At 40.7% G+C, this 24,774-nt stretch overlaps 1 protein-coding gene across 3 annotated transcripts in view; it reads right to left on the bottom strand.

Moving 5' to 3' along the window:
• Positions 1-274: 274 nt before the first annotated feature.
• gal3st4 (galactose-3-O-sulfotransferase 4) overlaps positions 275-24,774 on the bottom strand; it is a 35,740-nt gene continuing 11,240 nt past the window's right edge. The window contains exons 1-4 of one of the 3 annotated variants that reach the window (XM_030076597.1): positions 17,706-18,067; positions 12,589-12,705; positions 8,486-8,786; positions 275-7,264 (exon numbers count right to left, since the gene is read on the bottom strand). In XM_030076597.1, coding sequence (XP_029932457.1) covers positions 6,161-7,264; positions 8,486-8,786; positions 12,589-12,705; positions 17,706-17,728 — 1,545 coding nt within the window. In that variant the 5' untranslated portion in view covers positions 17,729-18,067 and the 3' untranslated portion in view covers positions 275-6,160. Of the gene's footprint in view, positions 7,265-8,485; positions 8,787-12,588; positions 12,706-17,705; positions 18,068-24,774 lie in introns of those variants that run through there. The other 2 variants (XM_030076598.1, XM_030076599.1) reach the window with 2 other exon arrangements.

Genomic DNA, 24,774 nt, shown 5'->3' with positions numbered 1-24,774 from the left:
GGTTAGTGGTATTTTTTAATGAATGGTTAATTTGTAGCATTTCTCCCATGGGAATGAATTGAGACATGAAAAGGCTCTGTGCTCTGATGGACCTGCCCTCTCCAGTGTTTATGCTCAGATCTTGAGATTTGGTTCCATTTCAAGGCAAATTAATCCCATCAGCCACCTTGTAACACAGTCATCAATAATTAACCATAGCCATTGACTTTTACAGCCCTAATTATGTTACATTTTCACTGAGTTAATCGACATGAAATACAAGGACACAAGTTGGTGAAGTTTAGGAAATTATGCTTTTATTCAATACAAGAAAAAAAGAACCCATGGATGCACACAGATAGCTCGGTCTACTGCAAATTTAAGCAAAACCAGTTTCAAGTAACAGTCCAAGGTGCAATGACTGACAATCTCTGAATTCACTTTTCCAGTCATGTGGAAAGAAATGAGAAATCGGGAAAAACATCACAACAAAGGTATTTTGTGTTATTTATTTCCAGTTATAATCCGAGACCATGGGAACAGCAGAGCAGTAGATGATGACAGATTGATCATAATTTTTCTAAGTGGTTCTGCTCATTTTGCACCCTTAGCAACTGAGATTTAAAATACTTACACATTATGCAATATACACCAGGTCCAAATATGAACTTGTTAATAATAAAGGGCTACAAAAAGTCACAGTACCATATCAGTCAAGTCTTTCGCCAGAAGAATTAAATGAGACTGAACAGTATGCTGGTAAAAATGTGCATGGGCGTTAGGTATTTATCCTAGTATTTTTCTTCCTCTGTTAAGTCATGGGCAGGGAGTGTGTGTGTGTGTGGAGTGTGTGTAAGGGTAAATGTGTTTTATTCACCCACTCTTCATGCATAAATACAGAAGCACATGTTAGGAAGGAGACACACCGAGTGTATGTGCATGTGGTCGTCGTTAGAGTGGCATTCGTCATAGTCAACAACTCAGACCGACTTAAAATATAGATGAGAATGTGTGCAGATAACGCTTCGATGGTTTCTTCTCCCAGCAATTTGAACAGTGCATTCCAACGTAGTCTAACATACACACCACTCCCATCGTCACCACAAACCTGCAAGAGGGATGACAACCCCTCCAAGAATAAATACAGTATGTACAAATGTAAATTACAGCAATAAATACAAACTGTCATTTTTAAAGCCCTGTCTCAATTGTCAGCATATCCTAAGGCATAAAAAAAGAGCTGGATCGGTGTTTTGTTTCTGTGACTGTGCCTTGCTTTTCTAGATTAGTGTTTGCCCTACTGTTAGTTTAGCAGTCAAGGCCCAGAATTGCAAGAAAACTACCACAGCCTCAAGTTTACGTACAATTAAATTACAAAGTCACTCTATAACATCCAAATGCGGGGCCATTTGCCAAGTCTGTTTTTTTTTTTCTTCAGAAAATGACAGAACAATCTGAACTGATTACACTAACATGTGCAATCATTCTGTAACATATTTAACATGTAATAGCAAGCCATTAGTGTTTTTATTGTTGAAACATTCCCCTTCACAGTGTTTTCCATTTCTTTTCTTTCTTTCATATCTTCACACCATTTATTTTTTATACCACTGCCTCTCTGGTGCTTGGTAGAGACTAACACTGTAATGACAACAAAATGGGAGCCTGATAAAAGAGTAACACGATCATGTCTCTTTCAAAAACCCAATAATTCAGGGATTTGTGCTGCCCCATAGCATATACTGAACACAACATGTCTGTGAGGGGTTGATGGTGTTGTTGGATAATATCAGTGACTCGATTTACTTTGTCACATACTGAAATTACACTCTGTGGATGCAAAGAAAACAAGAAAAGAAAAAAAAAAAAAACAGCCTGCAGAGAAAAAGTAGGGAAAGTAAGGAATGCAAATGTTGCAACACTGAGCAGACATCAGACCTCTTGGTGAGCTAAAATATGTAGCCATGGTTTCACTAGAGGAATGGATGATGAAGACAGTATTCAAGAATAATACTAAGAAAATTCTGATTTTAAATGGGTTTAGCATCCCTTTAAAAACGAGTTATGTACTGTAGGTTATGTTAGTTGCTGCTTACAACAATTAATTAAAAGTGGTTGACTCGATCTCTCACCACACATCCATACTTTGAGCAGTATCATCAACAAATCACCATATATTCATCATAACATTTTCTGTTTATTTTTTCATGAATACTACCCAAGTAGTGTTTACCAGCTAGCTGGCTTATGGTAATGCATTAAAGCAGTACCAAAGCAGCTAAAGATGACTGATTTGCCTGTTCAGAACGTTGAAGCTGCAGGCCGATGCAATCAGAGTCTGGCACCGGCCACAATCAGTCAGAATACAGAGAAACACTGACCGCACTGCTCACAGGACAAACATTTCTGCAGCCTTATGGCTCCTCTGAGGTGAATGAACCAAAAGGAGTCAAAGGAATGAGGTAAAAAATAAAGTTCAGCTGCTCTTTAATATGAAAGCTCAGTCAGCTGCTCTTCACACTGATTCTTTTTCCATTCCTTTAACTCAATCTCTAAGCCAGGTAAACATAAAGGCTCAATAACAGGCCCTTTTTAATTTGAGGAAATAGAGGAACTAGCCATTCAGACAATGCAGTGCACCCAACACCCCCTAAAGGGCTGACTGCTGTAAGCTGAAACCATTCAGACCGGAGCAGATGGATAATTCACTGTACTGCACGATGAAAGATGTAGAACAGATGTTCTTTGTTTCTTTCTATCAGCGACAATCAGTCAAATGTACAATTTTAATGAAATACACCATCCAGGACTCCCACACAATTCTAAAACGCATTTGAAACCGTAAGTGTTTGACTGGGTCTGAGGTATATGGTCAGTGCACAATATGGTTCCTGCTGATATTTGCTATAGAGCAAATATCAACAGGAACACCAAATATAACAATACATGGAGTGGCCAAGGGTGTACAGCTACATACGTTCAGTACAAGAGCACAGGTGGAACATTTTGATGAAATGTCAAGACAGCGCATGCTGTATTACAAACTCTCTATTTAAAGTGGGATTTTAGATTTACTGATGTCAAATCAGTCATGTTGACCCATTTGTGCTGTAACAAACAGCAGCTTTACTGATCTACTCCAGGTTGGGACATCAACCTGACTCCTTCTAAATGATGGGTAAATCACGATCAAAAGCAGCAGAGAAGGTTAATAATGAAATCTGACAAGAGAAAGCAGCTCATGGGAATATACTGTACACTGTAGTGCCAATTATTGCTATCACAACTGATGTAGCTGTTATTACATCAATGACCACCAAACAGTTTCATGTCACAAACCACAAATGGAACCCCATTAGAACACAGAGCTATATTTGATATGGGAATTTTACTTGTTGATTTAGTATTGAACTGAAGAACTGTCTGCACTGGATGCCCCTTGGATGCCCCACACCCCACTTTCAGAAGCACTGATTTAGATACCATCATATAAGCTGTGCACAGGCAGCTGGCCTGGACTGACAGCTTTATTTTCTGTAACAGGTTATAAATTATCTATTTCTTTACAAATGATTCAAGTCCTGGATTGGAGAAGAGCTGCAGTAATATTAACCAACCAGGCCCAGTCTGTCACTGGGTAACCAAACTGCTTGGGAATATGACAGTTTGGAGTGAACTGCAATGAGGCTGTCATGTTACCCAACACCCAGGCTGTGAAAAACAGCCAAGACAAAGTGTGTGGGGGTTCAAGTTGGTGTGATGACAACAAAGACTCATGAAAAATTACAAAATGTCAGCATGTACACACATGCATATGTGAGGCAGAGACAGAGAGAGAGAAAGTGATGTGGAATGGGGCTGCAAGGTATGCACATCTTAGTGCATATAGTAGTGTGAACAAGCATGTAGTCACATGTCACTGACAGAGGTAGAAATATTCTGTGCTGAACTGAAGCTAACATGTATGACTGCTCATGTCTATAGAGACTCTACACATGAATTAACCACAGAGTCTCAAAAGTAGAACGGAACTTCTGGATAAGAATTCTATTTAAAGGTGCATGTGTAAAATATTAATATCAATAAAGCTTTACCTCACTGATTCAACATTTTTACCAATTACCATAAACCATTAGCCAACAAGACCATCACCAAGAAGACACTAGCAGTCTCTACACTGCATTTTACCAGTGTGGCACCAGAAGGGTATTCCAGGAAGATGGTTTAGGCGAATCCTAACCTGAATCCTGAGTTGTGTTTGCTAGACATGGTACTTAAGGAATAAACTGTTTCATAGGAGCTGGTTCCAGTTTCGGAGATCACAAGTAATCAACTCAGGAGACACTGACACTGTTTAACTCAGTGTACAATCATGTACACTGTCCTGCTTTCTGGAATACCCCCTAGTCAGATTTGGAAGAAAATCAGTGGAACTGCTTTACAGCACAACCCAAAACAGTTTTACAGCACAAAACATGAAGCAAACACAGCTATAGCTTTCAGAGTTGCTAGCAATGGCAAATGGTGGAAAGAGAAAGAAAGTGCTATGGAAAATTACGTCCAATATGTTCATCCTGTTAAGTAAAGCCAAAGATGGCAGGAACGGACAAGGGTGAAAGAAAGAAACCAGGTCTATGAAGAAGTTGTCTTTGTCTGAAAGAACACTAGCACTAACAATACCACTTGAGTGAGACAGAGACAACCAGTCACCTCTACCATAGTCTCATTTGTTTGTAGAGTAACAAAGCCCTAAACCCAAATCTCTGACATCTAATAGTGGATAGGCTGGTAACATTACCACCTATATTATTCTACAGAGGATGACATCACCTGCCAGAAAAGAACAGCCTACCCTGCTTTTCACCAATAGATGTCAGGCTTCACAGAGATTTGGGTTTGGTTACTCTTAAAATCAAGGCATTACAATGATATATTGATAGTTAAATTATACACTGTGCACCTAAAAGAATTCCAAATTAAACTCTCAATGATATTCTGCCCACCACAGAAACAAAATCATGTTTTAACCCCAGTGCTGGCCTGTTTTATGACTACCTTAGAAGGTTTAGTGGACTATCTCTCACAGTTCAGTCACTCATAAACTTTCATGCCAGCAGGCAAATAGAGTAGACTTTAAGACGCAGCTGTTTTGAGATTTACTGTCTTCTCCCAGGCTCATATGAACTTACTTTTTCACACCAGACACCATGTCGGAGAAGTGGATTCCCATGGGAATAGCTCAGTGGGAGTCTATCACTCAAGGTCAAATGGACACATTCCTACCGTTCTAGCAGAGGTGTGATCAGCAGGCTGGTCAATATCAAGCATCTCAGACGAGGAGCACATGTCTAGGATAAGTTCTGCCTTTCATATTACTAAAAGGTATTCATAGAAACCTGGAGTCCTAGACAGGGCTATACTGATATCGACGCAGATATTACGTCCCATGGTAGAACAAAATAGCTCGACAGAGAGCTTCCCCAATAACATGTCATGAATCAAAGCAAAGCAACTTGTTTTTACATGTCATGAACTTTTTCGCATGCTAAAACTAAATCCTTCCAACAGAGGCAATAGATTTTACCTCAGTTATTTCTGTCCTGCAACCCTAAGTACTCTATCATCTAATACTTAGTTTAGAATGCACATCAGCAATGAAAAAAGGCATCACTAGTGCTATTTGAGAATCTTCATACAAGTGGGGCCAGCTCAACATGAAAATCTGACAGAAATCTAAAAACAAAATATGTAGGTCTGCGTAGGCCTTTGTGTGTCTATCTGCTTTCACACATATCAATAAATGCCGGGAAAGCTATTAAAAAAAGGACCTGTCAGCATTTTAGGCATGCTTCCCTATCAAAAAGCAATGTATTTCTTTCACTGTATGTTGAAACTTTTGAGTAAAATTTTCCTTCAGCGTCTCATCACAACCAAGACCACATTCCAGGTGTTTAAAAGGTCAAGTCCAGGACAACGACAAACTAAAAGTAGAAACAGTTTTTAAGAAAACAAGTAAATGCAACCAGAATATTTAAAGTCAAAGTGCAAAGGAGGAACATTTTGTTTCTCTTGTCTTGCTTGTAAATCCACACCTGGCTCAGTGTTCAGTTGAATTGGTCCAGCTCTTAAAAGGCGAAAGGTACCATAGGTAAAGATGGGTGGGATCTAGACCCACCCCACACTATCTCATCCTCCTTTTTCCCTCTCCTCGTACCAAAGTCTGGTTGTTCCTTATTAACCGGCTTCCATCCCAGTCTCTCTCCCCCTCCTCCACTGTCCTCCCTCCTCGTTCTACCACTGCCAGTCTTTCTCCTGTCCTGGAGGAATCTTGTCTTACATAAGCTCCACCGGCTGCTACCACCGGCCCCTGGCTCTGCTGCCCAGGTTGGGCTTGGGCTGGCTGAGCCCGTGGAAACTGTTTAGCATCCAGCAAGTCTTTATACTGGATCTCTGGCCTGATCATCCTCAAACAGGCCTGTCTGGTAGCATTGTCCAGCCCCGGCTGGAGCTCATAACCTAATATCTTTACTAACCCACTCTGGAACGGCCGAATGGCTTTGTCTCGGATCCGATAAGCCTCCACCGGCTTTCCGCCATCCCTCAGGCAAACACGGGCCAGAACTTCCCGCCGTGTCCTGAGAAGAGCCACTTCTTGTTCCATCTGGGCACGACCAAACCTATCGACTTCCTCCCAGAAAGTGCGGTTGAAGGCCTTATAGAGATGCCAATCTAAGGCATTCCACTCTCGTAACTTTTCCCGCTGCTCCTCTGTTAACGACAGATTGGGTGGCGCCTTGGCTTGTGAACGTCCGCCTCTAACACCGACACTGGCTGCTGCCGCCGCTGCTTTGCCTACCCAGCCACCACTTATCCCAACGCCACTTGGCTTCTGCTGGCGGGCATTGAGGCTGAATGAGACGACTGCGTCCAGTGGCCAACAGAGGGCGTGTCTGAGCAGGACCATCGACTGATCAAAATACTCTGACACCAGAATCAGTTTGAAGGCCCGGCGGATCATGGCCTCGCCACGACGAGCCAGCGCCAATGAGAAGTTTGCATTGTGGTCCAAGCCAAAATCAAACCACAGAAGGTTGCGGGCGTAGTGGTTGTTACGGAGACGGGGGTCGTAGTATTTCTTGGGATCATCGGCAAAGTCTCCCAGGCCTTTGGCTTTCCTAAAAGCAGGGGCAACTTCTTTGTAATAGGCAAAGGAGGACTCAGCCAGAGCTACTGGGTCCCGGATGATCGAGAAGTAGAATGTGTCTGCAGGCATTACCTTTTCTACCTGAAAAACAGAGCAGAAAATGGTTTGATATTCTACTTACGAAATGTGAAAGAAATGTGACTGTTCTCTTTTTGGCTCAACATGATCACTATGACATCTTATTTCATGTTGTTCTTTTGAACAACATTGTTCTTCAATGTCAGTATGAGAAAAAGAGGAAAGGGAGGGGAGGGTGAGAAAATAGGGCAGAAGAGGAATAAATAGAATGACAAGGTAAAGGATTGGTAGTTGAAGGAAAAAACACTCAAGACTGCGCCTACTGAAGTGAGTCACAGTAACTAATATGCTTTAGAATATTAAAGCACACTCTCAACTCATTATCACACTCAAAAAATGCTCCTTAAAACACTAGTCTTAAAAGTCATCAAGTGATCAGAAGCTTCATGTAATTGGGACAAAGTTATTCTGCCTGCATCACAGAGCTTTATACAGAGAATATCAGGGTTTGACTGACATTGGTTCTGAAGACATATACCAATATTTTTGGATTGAAGCAGTCAATAATCAACAAAACAATTTTTCGCTAATGATAATTACCATGCCTAACCTTTTCCCTCAAAATGCCACCCCATTTTGACTGGTAATGGTTAAACTTTTTTTTACTTCAGCACTTTAACAACATACCCCTGATTATTTCAGAGTTAAAACAAACATTACTGCTATGTTATGCAGCTGCAAAAACACTGCAGTGCTGCCAACCAAATGCCAGTCTGTAAATGATAATCTCTGCTATGCAAACACGCCCACAGCCATTATAAGGACCATTGTTCATTGTATCTTTCTTAACTCTTTATCACTTCCTGCTCTGTTCCTCTTTTTTATAGTAATATCGTAGTATAGTGGTACAAGGTTCATTTTACGAAGCTATGCATTAATATCACTACAGCATATATCATTACCATCCATCATTTCAATATGTTAACCTGATTCACTTAATCTCAGGTCATTTAATTCCCTTATATCAGGTTGAACTAATATGAATTTTTGGAGGCCAATACCGAAACAATGTTTCCGATGAAATAAATAGCTAACACAATCGTTGCTGTTATCATCACCATCATTCTCATCATTCTCATCATCAGCTCCAGAATTCATCTGTAAATAAACAGGAAGTTTAGTTTAACTGCCCTAGCAACTGCATTAAACCAAAAGCTGGCGAAAGCCTGTGTTTCCTGACCTGCACTGACCTCCCTCCACCCCACCCTGATTTAAATAACTCACCTCAGGCTTATTAAATCTCATGTGATTCCCCATGATGTGGAACTCCATGGCTCTGGGTCCTCGGTAACCTTTGACCCTGTGGGCATTGAAGGGCAGTGGGTAGCCCAGCTGGTAGCCCAGTGGCAGGGCAAAGTGAAGGTCACGCTCCTCTCCAAAGCGGTACAGCATGTTGAGGACGGTGCTGCTGGCCGTTTTGTGGGTCTTGAGAAACATGACGTGGTTATGAGGCCGGCAGGAGCCGAGCGGGGGCCCCTGGGCGTCAAGGGATGAGAAGAGGGAGCGAGGAGCCGGCTGGACGCTGCTGAAGGGCAGATGGAGGGAACATGTTAGCTTGGTATGTTAATATCACATAACAAATTTAGGGCATTTCAAACCAATAGTCCGTATATGAATCAGGGGATGACCTGATATTTTATGGAACAGTATGTTTTTTAACAAATTAAAATTTCAATGCAAAACATGGAAAATGCTCCAGGGTTCAAATTAACTGTCAATTTCAACAACTGCATCTTTTGTAGCCCTGAAACTGAACAGCTGCTGAACATCTCTTTTCATACTTGGGAGAAGACAAAGATTTTTCTTGGGGTGGGAAGCAGACTACGTGGATGAATGGTTCTCATCAATAGATTTGCATAATATTTGGGTTCCCTGTGGTGAAAAAGAATTTAAAACAGTATAGTTATGCATACAATACCTCCATGAATTTAGCTTTTTAAGAGGCATCCAGTCGTTGTGGCTTTTAAAAAAAAACTAAATGGTGAACAGAATGTGTATGAAGGAATTAAGCCCGGATGAAACCCATGTGCTCCCCTTGGGAGCATGACTACAACTGGTTGTGATGCGTTATGGGAAAGCCCCATCATTTCCTTTTTTTCGGTTTATTGCTTTTGTTTCCATCTCCATGCATCTCCAGCGTCTCATGGTTCCGTCTTTGAAATGAGCTGCTCTGAGGCTCGGCTTTTTCAGCTTGTTAGAGCACATCTGCACCGCCGGGACCCATCAAACAGTTTATAAATCCTCAGACACGCGCAGCCACTTTTAGCACTCTTTCATGACAGCCACTGGTGCTGTTGTTGTTCCCTCAGTTTTATGTCAGTGCTGCTACATGATTCCCTTGGTCATAGTTACCTTTTTAATTTTCATGCACCCACACTGGCATGGAGTATAATCATATGAACAGCAGAAAGCCACAGTGGAAAGACACATTTGCATGTAAAAGTGAATGTTGGAGTGTGAACTTGCTCTCAGTAAACTGTTGTACTTGGTCTATAACTGTCTACATTGTGTATAAGGAGAATATATATATATATATATATATATATATATATATGCCTGTGAATATGCGCGGGGGCATCACTGATCTGGTAGTTAAATATATGAGTTTTAATAATTATAAATATAGTCTTCTAGTAGTTTTTCCAAAAAATATGTGTTAATTTTAAGATAATTTTGGTATATTTTTCTTACTTTTGTTGTAATTTTGTTTTTTTCCTAATTTGCTAATTTAATTGAATTTGCTCATGTTTCAAAGGGTTAACTTGGTGAACTGTCATTTAAATGTCGTTGTGCTATAAAACACTCATGTCAGTTTCAGGCTGGTGAATATTTATAGGCCAATTTTTATTCGCTGGCTGTGTGCAAGCCAGAGTCACACAAATCCTTCTTGACAGAGGGACTGCAACCTAAACCTCCCCAGGGCCTTTAGACCCAGATGTTCAAGAAAGAGAATAGAGGGGTGTGCTGTGTGTGTGTGTGTGTGTGTGTGTGTGTGTGTGTGTTTTCTGATCCTTGTAAGAATCAGCTGTAGACGTTCATAGTGACATTTTTGTGAGGACAACTTGGCTGTTCTTATATAAGCAACAACACAACAAACTGCGTTTAACATTTGGTTAACGGGATTAAATTTAGTTTAGGCAAAGGGTTTGAGTTTAATTTTAAGCTCAAGTTTAAGTTTGACAATAAGGTTAAGATTAATGTTCAATTATATAAAGACCAGGTTTTCAGATTAGTATTAGAAGTAGTAGTAGGTCCGCACTGTCTTAAGGGAATGAATGTATTATGAAGGTCATCCCAAGTGCACATGACAAACGTGTGTGTGTGTGTGTCTGTGAGAGAAATAAGGGTCTGGAAGGAATACTGAAGAAAGAAATGCTGAAGAGCGTCGGTCCGTCTGGTGAATTGCCAATAAGGGAGGGAGTGGCTGTGGAATACAAAGCAGCACATTACGGTGAAATGGGCTTCTCCCGCACAGCCATGAAGTGGAGATACAGTAAACCTGTGTGAAAGCCCTGCAAGCTGGAAGGGACTGGGTGCTTCAAAGAAATAGGTTGATTTCTTTTTTTTTTTTTTTTTTTTGACATTGTCTTGTTGGTCAATCTTTAAAGACAGAGTATTTGTTTATTAATGTTAAGGATGAGGCTGAGGAAGGATAAAACTCCTCATGTTCATGCCAAAACTAATAACCCCTAGAATTATGTAACATGCTTAAATGCCTGCCTTCAATCTAAAGTTTGATGCTCTTATATGTTGGGGTTTGATGGGGTAACACAGGCATTTCTATGTTCAATAACCAATAGAAACAAGTTCCTATCCTCTAAAATAATTGTTCCCCCCATTCCCAACTTGTCATATTCGGGCAATTTGGCAAAGCTTTTAGATTTTCTCCATAATTCCGCCTTGGAGTTCTGACTTGAGTGGCATTCCTTGGTACTCTTCCATGCACAAAATTGGATTTAATCTAGTTCTCAGTTTAAGGGAAAGCTCCATATATAGATACTGTTTAAATATTATGAGGTGTTCCCAGTTAAGAGGATGCATAGTTTACACTGTAACTGTGTAAAATCGAGATTTATTTTCCGTTTAATTTTACAAACTCAAGCTGACGGAAGCATTTTGTATGTCTGCTAACAGTGGGTCAAATTATTGTCTCAGCTCTTGTGGTTGAATCCTCAATTCAAACATTAACATGAAACTGTAGCGCAACTTCTTTCAGATGCTGTTGTTTCACACTGTTTACATATTAGCACGGCCATGTGACTTTGCAAATGCAATTATCCTCTGGAACTGAGTGGGAGTGAATGAGCCCAAGAGGTAGGCGGAACCGATTTAAAATTACCTTTAAATCATGAGGCATGCATGAAAACACTGTCACAATCAACATTAGAGGGATGGAAAATGAATGTTTAAGCTCGTTACCAGTGCTAGTAGTTAGCAACAATGTAGCTTCTGAGCAACAGTATTTTATTTGAGGCTAATAAGTTAACTAAATAAAATAAAATTAAATAGAAGACAGTCTGACACTAAATTCCTGTTGAATGGGACAAAATGCCTATTGGATGAAAAAAAAAAATTACCAGGCACTTGAACATTTTACCAGACACTTTATCCCTCCCACATACAATATGAGAATGAAAATGACAGAAATGCATGAGCATCCTTTGTAAAAGTTTTTTAAAACCTTAGCTTCAAGACCGAATAGATTTGAAGATGCAGTACAACTCTGTAAATAAAACTCAACAACTGATCACTGCGCCATCTGGTGGTATGAGGACAAACTGCATGTTTGGCTGGGAAAGTGTTTCGACCTCTGTCCAAATGTTTGTGAGTCTTACAAAATTAATGAGTCAAGAAAGAATATTTAAGGAAAAATTAAGGGAGGTGGATGCTCTACGTTCTTTTGAACTATATGTGAATATTTTCTAAATGTAACCAGGTGACAGGACCCGTCAAAATGATTGGCCGGAGTGCTTCTAACCTTGAACAAACAATACTAACTATAAGTCTTTGTCTTTTCTTTTTCAACAAAAACAGTGAAACCAAAGTTTTTTCAATACCTGCATTTCGGACAGCTGACTAATTTTCCACTCAATTGTGCTGAAGCAGGTGTCTTGACTGGTGATGAAAGCAGACTACAGAAACGTCCAATTAGAGCCTGACGAATGTGAGGATTTGTGGGAGCTGAAGTCTAGTATTCTGTAATTTTTGTAACCGCATCAATTTTTAAAGTATAATATAATTAAAATAAGTGAAGTAGAATTCAAGAAAATATCAAAGGGTAAGAGTGTGTCCACGCATGTGTATTATGTAAACACATGACCTCTGACCTCTTGTTGAAGATGACCCCCAGCAGCTGGCCGGCAAAGGCGATGGCCACAAACAGCAGCAGAGCCTTCCACATCCAGACTGGGCCGAACCGACCACACACCAGCCACCGCAACATCCTGCAGCGGGGAGGAGAGGCACAGAGATTGTAGAGGGAGGTTTAGGCATTGAGATTGTAGAAAGAAAAGAAGAGAGAGCGAGATGATCCAGGGAGGGAGGGGGGAGTTTGGATGAGTCATAAAACAAACATGACTAAGGCGTTATCATAGGAAGGAACCTGCCTGGAAATATCCAGAGTACAGTACCTGGACACTTGGACCTCCACATATCAGGTCAACATTAGCCTTTTATTCAAACCTGGACCTGCTCCAGCCTGATGGATATGATGCAGCTGGACTGATTACTTAATAATAATTTGATCGATGCTATGCTGCTTGTCGATTGAGTTGTTTCTGAAGCAATATTTTGATCAACACATTCCATTCCACACATTTCATTAATGTTAATTATTTTATCAATGTTATTGTTGCTAATAGTAATGAAGCAATGTTGTCATCATTATCATCATCAGTATTACTATCATAGCAGTTTTCCTAAGTAAAGGTGTTTCATAGACAGAAAAATTAAGAAAACTGAGTTTTTAAAAAAGATGTGCAGTTATGATGAGTCCATAAAAGAGGCAAATAGATTAAGATAGGAACAATACCTAAAACACAAAAAACATCAGCAAGGCACATAAAATACATTAAATACATAAAAGACAAAATACATTACAGCGTAACTCAGCTGTAAATCATGAGGCAGAAAACATCTGCGGCACTGCCCTTTAGGTGTTGAAACTTTCAGGCAATTTGCACTTTTAGCCGCATCCAATCAGTGGTGTGGCATCAGGTATTTTTAGCTGCTGTCAACAAAACAAAATACAAACAAGAATGGAAACCAGTAAAACTCAAATTAAAAGGAGACATTAAAAAAAATCTGAGAAACGCAGAGGTGAATAAACATAGTAAAATGCAAGCCTGCAGTATGTTTTCATCAGAGTTTTAAAACAGAGCACGTACTTTTCCTGTTTGCACTCGAGGGGTGAGCTGTTCCAGAGCAGAAATGCCCCAACCGAAAATGAAAGTGTGGGTTTGGATTTTAAATTAGGCACGAGTCTGGGACCTTTAGCCAGTCTTTATGAGCTTATCCAGGAAGGTTCTAAAAGATTGGCAATATAATCTGGTGTATGTCCATGTCTTGCTGTAAAAGTGAGCAATAAAAAATCCTAACATCGACCCTAAATTGAAGTGGTAGCCGATACAGTCAGTACAGGAGCTGCGTGCTCTCTGTTATTGGTTTTAGTGAATAGTCTTAACTGCAGCATTTTGAAAGAGTTGAAGGCTTCAGTGATTGACTGGTGAGACAAAGCTGAATGAAGAGAGGATAAAGTTGCATTACTTTTTCATGTAGTTCAGTGCGATAGAGGAGCTTACGCTAAATAATTTTGTCAGCTGATAGAAAACGCAACTGGACAAGCTTTGGAAACAATCATATATCACCCTGAGATTCTTACACGTTTGTGATTAGGTCTCTGAGATTAGACTGGATCAGCTGAGACCACTTTTCCTGACCAGTTATAAAAACTCATATTTATTTTGATTCAGATGAATCAGGGTTTCCCTTAACATTTGTTTCAGCAGCGGTGCTGTGGACTTATTTCTTTTGAACTTTGATAATGGCATAATGACAACTTTTCTGTTTTTCTCTTGATTAGGTTCGGCCAGTTGGATTTTATCATGCAACTCGACCTCAGTTTCCAGCGGTTGGCTGGACGAGCAACCTTTTAGGATTCACTGGTCCTCATTTAGGACCTCAGAGGCATAATCAACAAACATCATTAGCCTAACATTAAGCATGAACGGTCTAGCTGACGTTACGTGAGAGTCAGATGATGTGGTGTGTGCAGTGAAAACACCCAACAAGCTGTTCAAAATACTATGGCTCTGCTGCGTCTGTTTAACTGCTGCCTTCCCAGGAGCCTGGGGCCGATAGAGCTGCAGCTGGATGAAAGCCTGCCGTGGTGGGAGCCAGTAGAAGACGCTCCGGATGGACTTTTGTTGGAGCCTGACGCAGTATAACAATTCACAACAAATCATGGCTTTGTTGAATTCACTTCTGTTCCTTGTGTGTTCCGTTTCTACTGTGTCTGACTGAGCACTTAGCCAAACAAAGGGTTTTAAGTATCCATAAAGAGGCAGGTTCCCTTTTTCGCTTCATCGCTTCTCTGTACTGATGTAACTTTTACTTTACTGCACTTGGAGGACAAGAATGTGTGTGTGCTCGTTGGTTCACTTGGCTCCAATGGAAATATGAAAATATGGTTGGGTTGAACTTGTCGTTTTCTTTTTCAGCCATTTCACTTTTGTCTTGTTCAGTCAGATCTAATCTTTAATACTTAAGGCTTACAGATAGGTCTGTAGTACCACAAGAATACCACATTTGGGTTCTTTAGAAGGAGTTTGATAATTATGTGTTTGAAGCAGGCTGTGACTGAGCCATTGTGAAGTGTGATGCTGATAGCAGACAGAAGGTTGAATCCAACAATTTCTAAGACCTCTGTTAAGGATTATGTCTAGAGGTTAAGAGATGAATTTCTCATGAGATACCACCTCATCAAGGTTTTCCTTGAAATGTAAGTAATGTTCTGTGATAGTACAGATAAAGAAAAATATAGTGGGCACAATTGCTGTTCTAATCTTATCTAGCTCGTTAATAAATAAATAAATAAAAACAGAAGAATTCTTCACATATCTCAGGATATGCATCAATAGAGTCATGGGAGCAGCTGGAGGACCTTAAATGCCAGCAGAGGCTGTAGTAGTAACAGAGGTAGCAGCACTGGCTGCACTCATGGTAATAGCAGAAATTGTAGGAGTTGCAGCATCAGCATCCCAGTTATTCACATTTCTATCATCCTGCATTTCCATCCATCCATTTTCCATACCACATTTTCCTTATCAGGCCCGCGGGGGTGGGTGGGGGGTGGGGCGGAGGGCTTTCCCAGCATGAATTGGCAGAAGGCAGGAATATACCCTTCGGAGTTTGCCAGTCGCAATAAAGCTAACACACATTCACACCTATGGACAATTTAGAGTCACTTGGCCTGCTACTCTCTGAACTGTGGGAAGAAACTGGAACACCCAGAGAAAATGCACACAAACACACGAGAACACGCAAACTTGGTGCAAACAATAATGCTAACTACTTAAGCACCATGCCACCCCATCCTGCATCTCAATGAAGACTTTTATTGTCCCCTTGTGTTATTCCAAGGGGTCACTGAAGAACTTAAATTTATCTGGTATGAAAACAATAACATTTAGATATTGAATACTGCCACAAAATATCAACTATCAGCAGTTTCTATCCATACGTACTGCTATCAGTGTTCACTAGTCAAACCCTAGTACATGCTGCATACTGAAAACAAATTACCAACCAGCGGTGACTCACTGCCTTTCCTGATAAACTGACTCAAATGTTTTTTATCTTCTGTGGGTTAAAAGTAGCCCCTGTCAAAAAAAAATAAAAAAATTCAAATCATGAGAGGCAAGTGTCAGCAATGTACTGAAGGTGACACAACTTCCTTGTTATGGCTAGTGAGAAGACATGTGATGTGCACGTCTGAGAATGTCAGACAGGTACCCAAAACACTATCATAATAGGAAGTGGTCGTAACCACCGAGTGGTAAAAAACTTAAGTTAGTTTGCAAGTCTGCGCTTGTGCAAATACTGTGCCTGGGCTGGCAGAGAAGACAGACTGCTGTTGCAGAATCAGGGTGTGAAATGCTCTCCATCTCACCAGCAGCGGGTGTATAATGGCTGTTACTGCTACAGCACACCAAAGCCCTATAACCACAGGAAAAATGTCACCTGGGGACATCTACTGATTTCTAATAATTTGAAATAATGACTGTGATCTTTTAAGCCTGTGAAAATTCTCCCCCTGTAATGTGTAACCTGAAAAATAACTACCTACAGGTAATTACCTACAGGTCCCCAGATTATACTAATGTGTAAATCAATTTAAGGTTTGCATCAAAGTGACAAACTGTAAAATGTTGACCTTACAGCCAGGCCACTAGTAATATCAGTGAATAGTATTGTCCTGTGTCAATAATTTACAAAAAAGAGAAGTTGGGAGGTAAATCATTAATTGCGTTACATCCTCACATAACAACTCCATGCAAACAGAGTTAACAACTGGACTGATGACAAAAAAATCCACCACAGTTAGGCTAATTCAATTCTTTTCCTTGACAGAGAGAGAAATACCTAATATCTGTGTGGTAATACTGACCTGTTTAACAGGCTCAGGAGGATGAGCAACATGCTCTGGTCAAAAGCAACAGAACCCACACTGTTTGGTGGACACTCATCCAAAACACCCCCATGAGTGCATACATGTCCTGCATGGGTGGCCCTGCTGGGAACATTATTACACATTTATATATGGGGCGTGTGTGTAGGAAGTGAGGAGAGGGCGCAGTGAATATTCTGGCAGCACCCCTGGTGAAGTATCAAATAAAGTATCAAATAGATATTGCATATTAGAAAAAAAAAATCAACTTCTGAAACATTCTACACTTTTTAATGTTTGCTTAATGATGACCATGGCCTTTCCTGATTCCTCTATATGATACAGTGAAGAAAAGCAGAGCGGTAAACGTGCATGCATTGGAAGCATTCATGCACAGAGCCAATAGCCGGTGGCCACCACCCCCACAGTCTCCACTACAACACAGTAGACAAAGAAGCCATTGGTAAATATAATAGACGTTTCATTTCAATACATTCACAGCATAACTTATATAATGCATGCTCACTGAGGGATAAAATAGACCTTAACAGTGAAGGCCTTTGACTGTTAAGAGGACCCCCCACTCCTCCTCCTCCTCCTCCCCTCTCCTCTTTCTCTGCAGGATCACAGCCCAGCGCCGCCTTTTATTTGCCACAATCACTTCATCTGATCCGGTTTCAAAGCCTCCCGGTTTCGGTCTGGCTCTCCCCCCCTCCTCGCCCCGGCTCGCTTGCCCTTTCCCACCGACAAAACGCGCCCGCTTGAATTCATCCTCACCTCGCTCTCCGTCTTAAAAGCATATCTGTGTCCCCGGGCCGGTATCGGTGACGGTGTTGTTGTGCAGCTGCAGAAACCACGGCGCATCTCGGAGGTTTCAGCTGCAGCGGACCCGCCGATGATACACATCAAGCCATCGGGACGGACGGAGCTCCCGTTGAAGGAGGAGGGAAAAGAGGCGTAGGAGATGCTGTGGTGTTTTGTTTTGTTTTGTTTTGTTTTTTTAAATCGGAGAATTCCTGCGCTCCCGCTTGTGTAAGGCGCTCGGTTTCCGAAATAAATATATAAATAAATAAATCCCCTTCAGTGCACGGCGAGCTCTATTTGTTTTCGTTGTGACTGTGTGGCACTGTGCTGGATGGGAGAATGAAATCAAGCCACGCAGAATATACAAAGGCACTTCCGGTCAAACATTCAAAATAAACTCCACCTATAACACTGAACTTCAATGCTAGGAGACTACTTGAAAATAAATATTATAGACTTCTTCTTGATAATTAAACCCTATGAAAACATCAGCCAACTTAAGAAGTATTATAGTATAAAACCTAGCAATGACTTTTAAAAGATGTGGTGCAGTGTATCAGGGACTAAAGTAGTTCCACCAGTTAGAAAATTTGTAAGGGTTGGGCTGGGAAAGAGCTTTGATAATGAATCCCAATCGAATGTGTATTGTACATCCTTCAAAGCATTTTTTCAGCTTTGAGTCACTGCTGAAAATTCAAACCTTGAGGAGCTATTACACTCATATAAAGGTGAAAATGCCACTATATCGGTAAGAGCCTGCCTCATCCCTTCAATTGAAAACACCAGGTTCCCCACATTTGCCAAAACTTAAACTCTGGTGCATTGTGGTCACTGTTGGAGACATTTCTCCACACATGAAGAGATGAATCCCAGCAAAAGAGTCAAATGAAATGTCTCAGGTGCTTTATCCAGAGAAAGCTGGACTAAACAATGTTGGCTGAACCGTCTTCATCACCTGTCCTTCCACGACATAGTAAAAAGACTTGATCACTGACATATATAACCTAGCCTAGGATTTAAGTCTACATTTGCAAATTACCTTTGTTAAGTGAGCATTTCACACTTTCAGCGGCCAACTGCTGCCTCACTGAAAATATTCAATTCTCATTATGCAGGGGTAATCTAGTGTGGGTGCAGTTTTTAGACCTTAAAGGGACAATAAACAATGAGGCACTTCTATATGATCTAACCCAGGGGTGTCAAACTGGTGCCATGGAGGGCCGAGAGGCTGCAGGTTTTCATTCCGACCAAAAACTCCACCAGCTCATTTCACTGATTAGTCCACCTCCAAGCAGAGAGGAGGAACCAATCAGTGAAATCACCTGGTGGAGTTTTCGGTTGGAATGAAAACCTGCAGCCTCTCGGCCCTTAATGGCACCAGTTTGACACCCCTGATCTAACCAGTCTTAACTTCCCTGCAGCTCAGCCCGTGTCAGCAGCAGCATGAAGGCTTAGTTATACTCCTGAGCAGACATGTGCATGGATGTGTCATAGTTGGGTTTACACTGTTCTCTGGAGTCTGCTTAGCGGACATGCTCCACATACACAGTAAACTGCACTTGGTGCACTTGTAGCAGGGAGTGCGGTAGTGGCCACGTGGAATCTGACACGGACCCCGATGTATATCACACCGGCACCTGAGCAATTTACAATAGCTTCCATTTATAGAATAACAAACAAACGTATAGCATCACAGATAACTGTGTTAGCTGGCTAAATAACATAGCTAACATGCCAAGTGCAATTTGGTCTGAAGGTAAAATTCACCAACTGATAAACATCTGTGGATGTGAAAATATTCAGCGAGAGGCTTTTTATCACTATACACCAAGTTACTATGGTTACACTAATTATTTGAAAATACTTCTCTTCGACCCAGGTTGAAAATACAGAGCGTGAAATCACCTGAGACCCCAGGGTGAGTGTAAACCTGCAGGTGAGCCATTAAAACAAATGTGAAAAGAAGCAGGGTTGAGCCCAGGGGCGGGACGTGTGACTGAGAAAGCACCTATAAAACCCAGCACTTGGACTGGAATTACAATCATTTTCTAGTTCTATGGAACAACAAGTGTAATGCTTTTATTGTGGAGGCCTGACGGGCTTGTTTCCGGTGTTTTTCTGCATAATTCTGTCAGCTTAAAGCAACTGGCTGGGATTTATGTGCTCTGACATCATTCTGATGCTAACAGAAAGGCATGCAGAAAGGGAGCAGTATTGAACACTTGCCTCAAAAAGTAATCCATTGCTCATTACTCATTTAAAATTAATCTTATCACTTTAAGCATTACTTCAGTTATTCATTACAGTGTTCGTATTATTCTTCCGATCAGCTCCATGCCATCCCAGCCTATGACATTCCTCCACTGCTGCAAAAAGTTTCCTGATTCTCAGGAGCCTAAAGCAGCCTTGCCAGTCCCAACTGTACTGGACATGAGAAGTGGAGGCACATCTTTGGTGACAATCAGTCCAAATATTATATTATATAATACCTTGTTTATGTAACTTAATGAACTAATGAACTACATGGTCATACAGCCTCAGGCTACGTAGTGGGTGGAAGCTGAAGAACTGCATGTGCAGTCACAGGGGCTAGTTCATGATTAAACACTGACTGTTAGAGTTAGGTGAGCTCTCTCACTGAGACGAGCTTGTGATGAAGAGCGATAGACATAAAGAAAAGAAAGAAAAGAAGAGGGGTGATGAATTGAGCAAGAGGGGATATGAATTCATACTCAACAGTAAAATGTAAAAGTGGAACTGAAAGGTTTGTGAAAGGGCACTTGAAGCTCTACGGGACAGAAGAGGGGTTAGGGAGCACAGATTTGTGTAGGACGAGGGAAGTTCAGTTTAAGTTGTTTCAATTCCTATTGGTCACCACTGAGGTTGCAGATTGCTTAATAGCCCTTTGAACAGTGGCCGTCATTGTGTCTCACATGCAAAAAGGTTCCCAAAAGCTGCTACTGCATCAAACCATTGGAAACTTATTGCAAAATATCAACAACGCACAATATTAACACTGAGTTTTTCTAAAGTCCTTGTTTCTACAGGGAATGAAAGATATGTATAAACCATGAAATTCACACCTTAGATCCACAACATAACATGATGCTTTTGTCTGCCGTTATGCAGATTCAGTTCTGGCTCATGAGCAACGGTTTACGTAAGAAAATGCAAATGTTGCAGCGTTACACAGATAATTGTATGCATGGTGCAGCTGACGCCGTGGTCAAAGAGTATAATCGCCATCGGAATAGAAGCAGTGTTACATGTGAAACGCCTCCGTGGACAAGCTTAACTCACCACTGATTTGTCTGAGTGGGCGAACAAGCGGGGCAACCATGTGAGATAATTGATGAGATGCTAACAACCAGGCTCTCTCTCACTGCAGGGCTCATTGGACTGAGTGGACAAGCCTGGATCTGACTGGATAGGTTACGTTCCAAAATTAGTACTCCCACAAGGACACAGACCCACATTTTGCCCCACAGACCCCTATTTCATCAGATATAATAGCAGGGATCTGTAGAGGGAAATTTTAGTTGTTGATGTGGTGCTGAATTGTATAATGTGTGGGAAGATAACTATGGTGAAGGTGCAACCTGGGATTATACCAGTCATTCTTACACAGGGCTGAATAATTGAAGCTGCCTTATTTTAGGAATGAAATGCTTGTTTGTTATTTCAGAGCAGCAAAACAGAAATGTGAGCACAATATAAATAATGACAGACTTTCCCTTCCCATTTAGCAGCCCCCCCACCCCCTACCTCCTGATGGTTCATTCTTCACCACCATATGTGTGGGAGTTCATGTGTTCATGAAACGTTTGCATGTGTTAGTAACTACAGATCAACTTAAATTGATTTTTCAGCACAGATACCGATTATTAGTAATCCAAACCATTGACGACACATACCTACTGTTGATACTGATTTGCAGCAAATTTGAAAATTGCAATGTAAAAATTTACAGTATTAGAAATGCCAAAACAAACCTTTGAATTAACAAATGTTTAAATAACATTATTATATTAGTTTAAAAATGCCCCCAAAATTACAAGAAAATTACTTTAGAATTAGCCGAAAATAAACAATAATAAAATAAACAAATAATAAAATTATCACACACAAAAAATCACCAGAAAATTTGAAAAAAATGTTTAAAAAAAATAATTACAAGTTGTATATAATTACAAGTTGTACAAATTTGTATTTAAAATTACTGAAGTTCTATATTATATATATGTAAAAGTGATGCTGGATTGATATTCGATTTGTGTTTAAATGCTTGTGAAAGACTGAGTGCAAACACCTTTCATGAGCATCTAAATCCAGGAAAACTGAAATGAAAATTGTAACCCCTCTTACAGCACGACAGTAATGGCAACATGCTACAGCAACGAAATAGAATACAAATCCAGGAAAAAGGGAAATGAAAATTGTAACCATATTATTGGAAATGTTACCGCCCACTCGCTTTTTTTCTTCTGTCTCTCAGACAGAGAGGCATCATCTGAGTGGTTTTAATATCAGCCACCATGTAAATCTAAATGTTGACATTGATTTGATTATTATTTAAATTCTGAATATCTGTCCTGTTAATCAGCTGAGACCAATAACTGGTTGAACCCTAGTAGGGTTCAACCAGTTATTGGTTGAATAATAACTGGTCTGGTGTCTGTAAACATTAAATGAACCCTTACCAGAGATGTGCAAAACTGTCCAACACACAAAAAAACAGTTACCATGAGTGCAGTGACAAAACTGACATATTGTGTTCAACATTAGTTTCCACTGGACACACACTCACCACTGCAAGTTAGGACCATTAATTAAGCTAATTCCTGATCCCCAGCATGATATATTAGAAATATATCAACCCACAACAAAATACAAAAAGTGCATAGGCAATAAATGCAATAAATTGCAGGTTTAAGCTGCTTTAAGCTTTTTCATGAGTCACAGCATTAATCTTTCATAAAGACAGAGAAGAAAACAAGCACATTATTCTGTTATTACAAGTCTAGCCAATCCAAGAGAGAACTGGGCAGCCCAATTTGCCACACCAGTTGTCCAAGGGACATTTGTGGTTTGTCCAATTTCCAAAACCAGTTTTTCCAATGGCTTGAAATATGTACAAATGAGCAAAACACAGCCATGGCACTGCACTGCAATGAAAAACTGGGGTGCCAAGAGACAGGGAAAGTCGCTGTGGACTGGAAACATCGCCACACTGAAACTATCTGCATGGATAGATTGCACTATGACTCAATGAGAAAATGTCAGATTTTTTTAAATACCATTTTGAGTGAACTATTCCTTTAATTAAAGCAACTAAAGATCAATCTGCGACACCTCAGTTAGTGGGGGATGGACGGTCCTTTTCTGTTGCTGCTGCTTTTCGTTTTGAGCTGATCAGATGGTAGGGGGTTTACATAAAATCCTGCCTGTAGTATGGCATGATGTTACTTTCTGCTTGTGGTTTTATAAATGCACACTATTTATCCTGTCCTTCCAGCACACTGCAAATGTTCCTGGATCAGCAGCAGCGCTGATAAATCCAGCTCCGCTTCTCCAAGTTACTCTGCCGCTGCTCAGTAACTTTACACTGCAGCAGCTGCTAACACATGTCAAACTCATCCACAACCAACTCAGCCCTTCAACATAATAGTCCAAGACTGCTACTCATTTAGCACTCCCACACCCTGACATTAATGCTTAGTATTGATGATACATATTGTCACTAATGCTTGGTTGTATGATATAACATGTTTGACTTCAAAGTGTGAGGCTGAACTTCTAACTACTTTTAAGCACACTTGCTCATCTAAATGAAAAACAATTCAGAAAGAGAATCGTTTCACAAAGCCAAGTAACACTAATAGTGACTCTAATAGTAGTGAGGAAATCAACTGCTCTGACCCAAAAGGAAGTCTTGACAGCAGTGATACTATATCTTTTTGTGTGAAGCAATACAAAACATGTGATACAGGCATGACAAACTTTGAAGCATTGGGAGACATGACAACGACAAGCATTCTGTATGTGGACAACTGAAATATTTTAAGGATGTGGAGAGGGGTGGGGCAGTATGTTAAGGAATTTCTGCGTGTGTGTGTGTGTGTGTGTGTGTGTGTGTGTGTGTGTGTGTGTGTGCGCTCGCATTTGCATGTGGAGTGAAACACATTGTATTGACATTGTACCTACTGCCTCTGAGGACACTGGAGCATTAACCCTGATATACCACCTCGCTGCCACATTGACTGACACTCCACTAAGAAGTCAACATGCTAATCACTGAGCACTACTGATCAAGGAGAGTTCATGGCTGGGGGTGCAGGGAGATGTGAACATAGACACTGCTCTGTTGTGACCTGTGGCTGATGTGTCTGTCTTGTCTTTGGAAATGCTTTCAAGGCTGTGTGATGAGTGTTACATCATATCTAACAGTGTCCTGTAGTTAAAGTTGTAGTTAAAGATCCCCATGTTTTTGTAATATCACAACAGGCAAACCTGCAATGTAATGAGACTGAAAGATGTTTCTGAGGCATTCTTCACATTTTTTCCTATGACAGGGCATGGCAGTGTGTATCTTATCATTTGCTTGTAGTTATTTGATATCGCACAAAACATAAAAAGAATTTTTGCAATGTTAATGACCGTCAAAAATTTGTATGGGTTGAATCGTGGCACACTTTTGTATTGATGAGTATCTGATTGTTGCGCCACTTGGCCATGAGTCAAGCTAAGTTCTTGTCAATGTTAAGGTCAAAATGCCAAGCTGTTGAGGACACAACAGCATCCATACAGGTTTCCACCCTTCACCCTTGAACTCATTTACTCCCTAACACCTTTTCCAGGATTTGAAGGATCAAATGTTCTGAGAGCACTGAAGGAGACCTGCAGCTGAGCTGGTTGGTATTAGTCACACCAACAAATCAGTGGTTGTAATAATAGACTCAGCTAATGGTCGCCTTTCAAACTTTGTGTCAATGAAATCTGCTTTGCCTCACCTATTTGGTGGGTGAAAGTAAGTTCACCTGTT

The sequence above is a fragment of the Myripristis murdjan genome, chromosome 18 (genome assembly GCF_902150065.1).
Source record: "Myripristis murdjan chromosome 18, fMyrMur1.1, whole genome shotgun sequence".
In the NCBI taxonomy this organism is placed as follows: Eukaryota; Metazoa; Chordata; class Actinopteri; order Holocentriformes; family Holocentridae; genus Myripristis; species Myripristis murdjan.
Note: the sequence above shows the minus strand (reverse complement) of the source record. Positions and strands in the feature narration are given on the sequence as shown.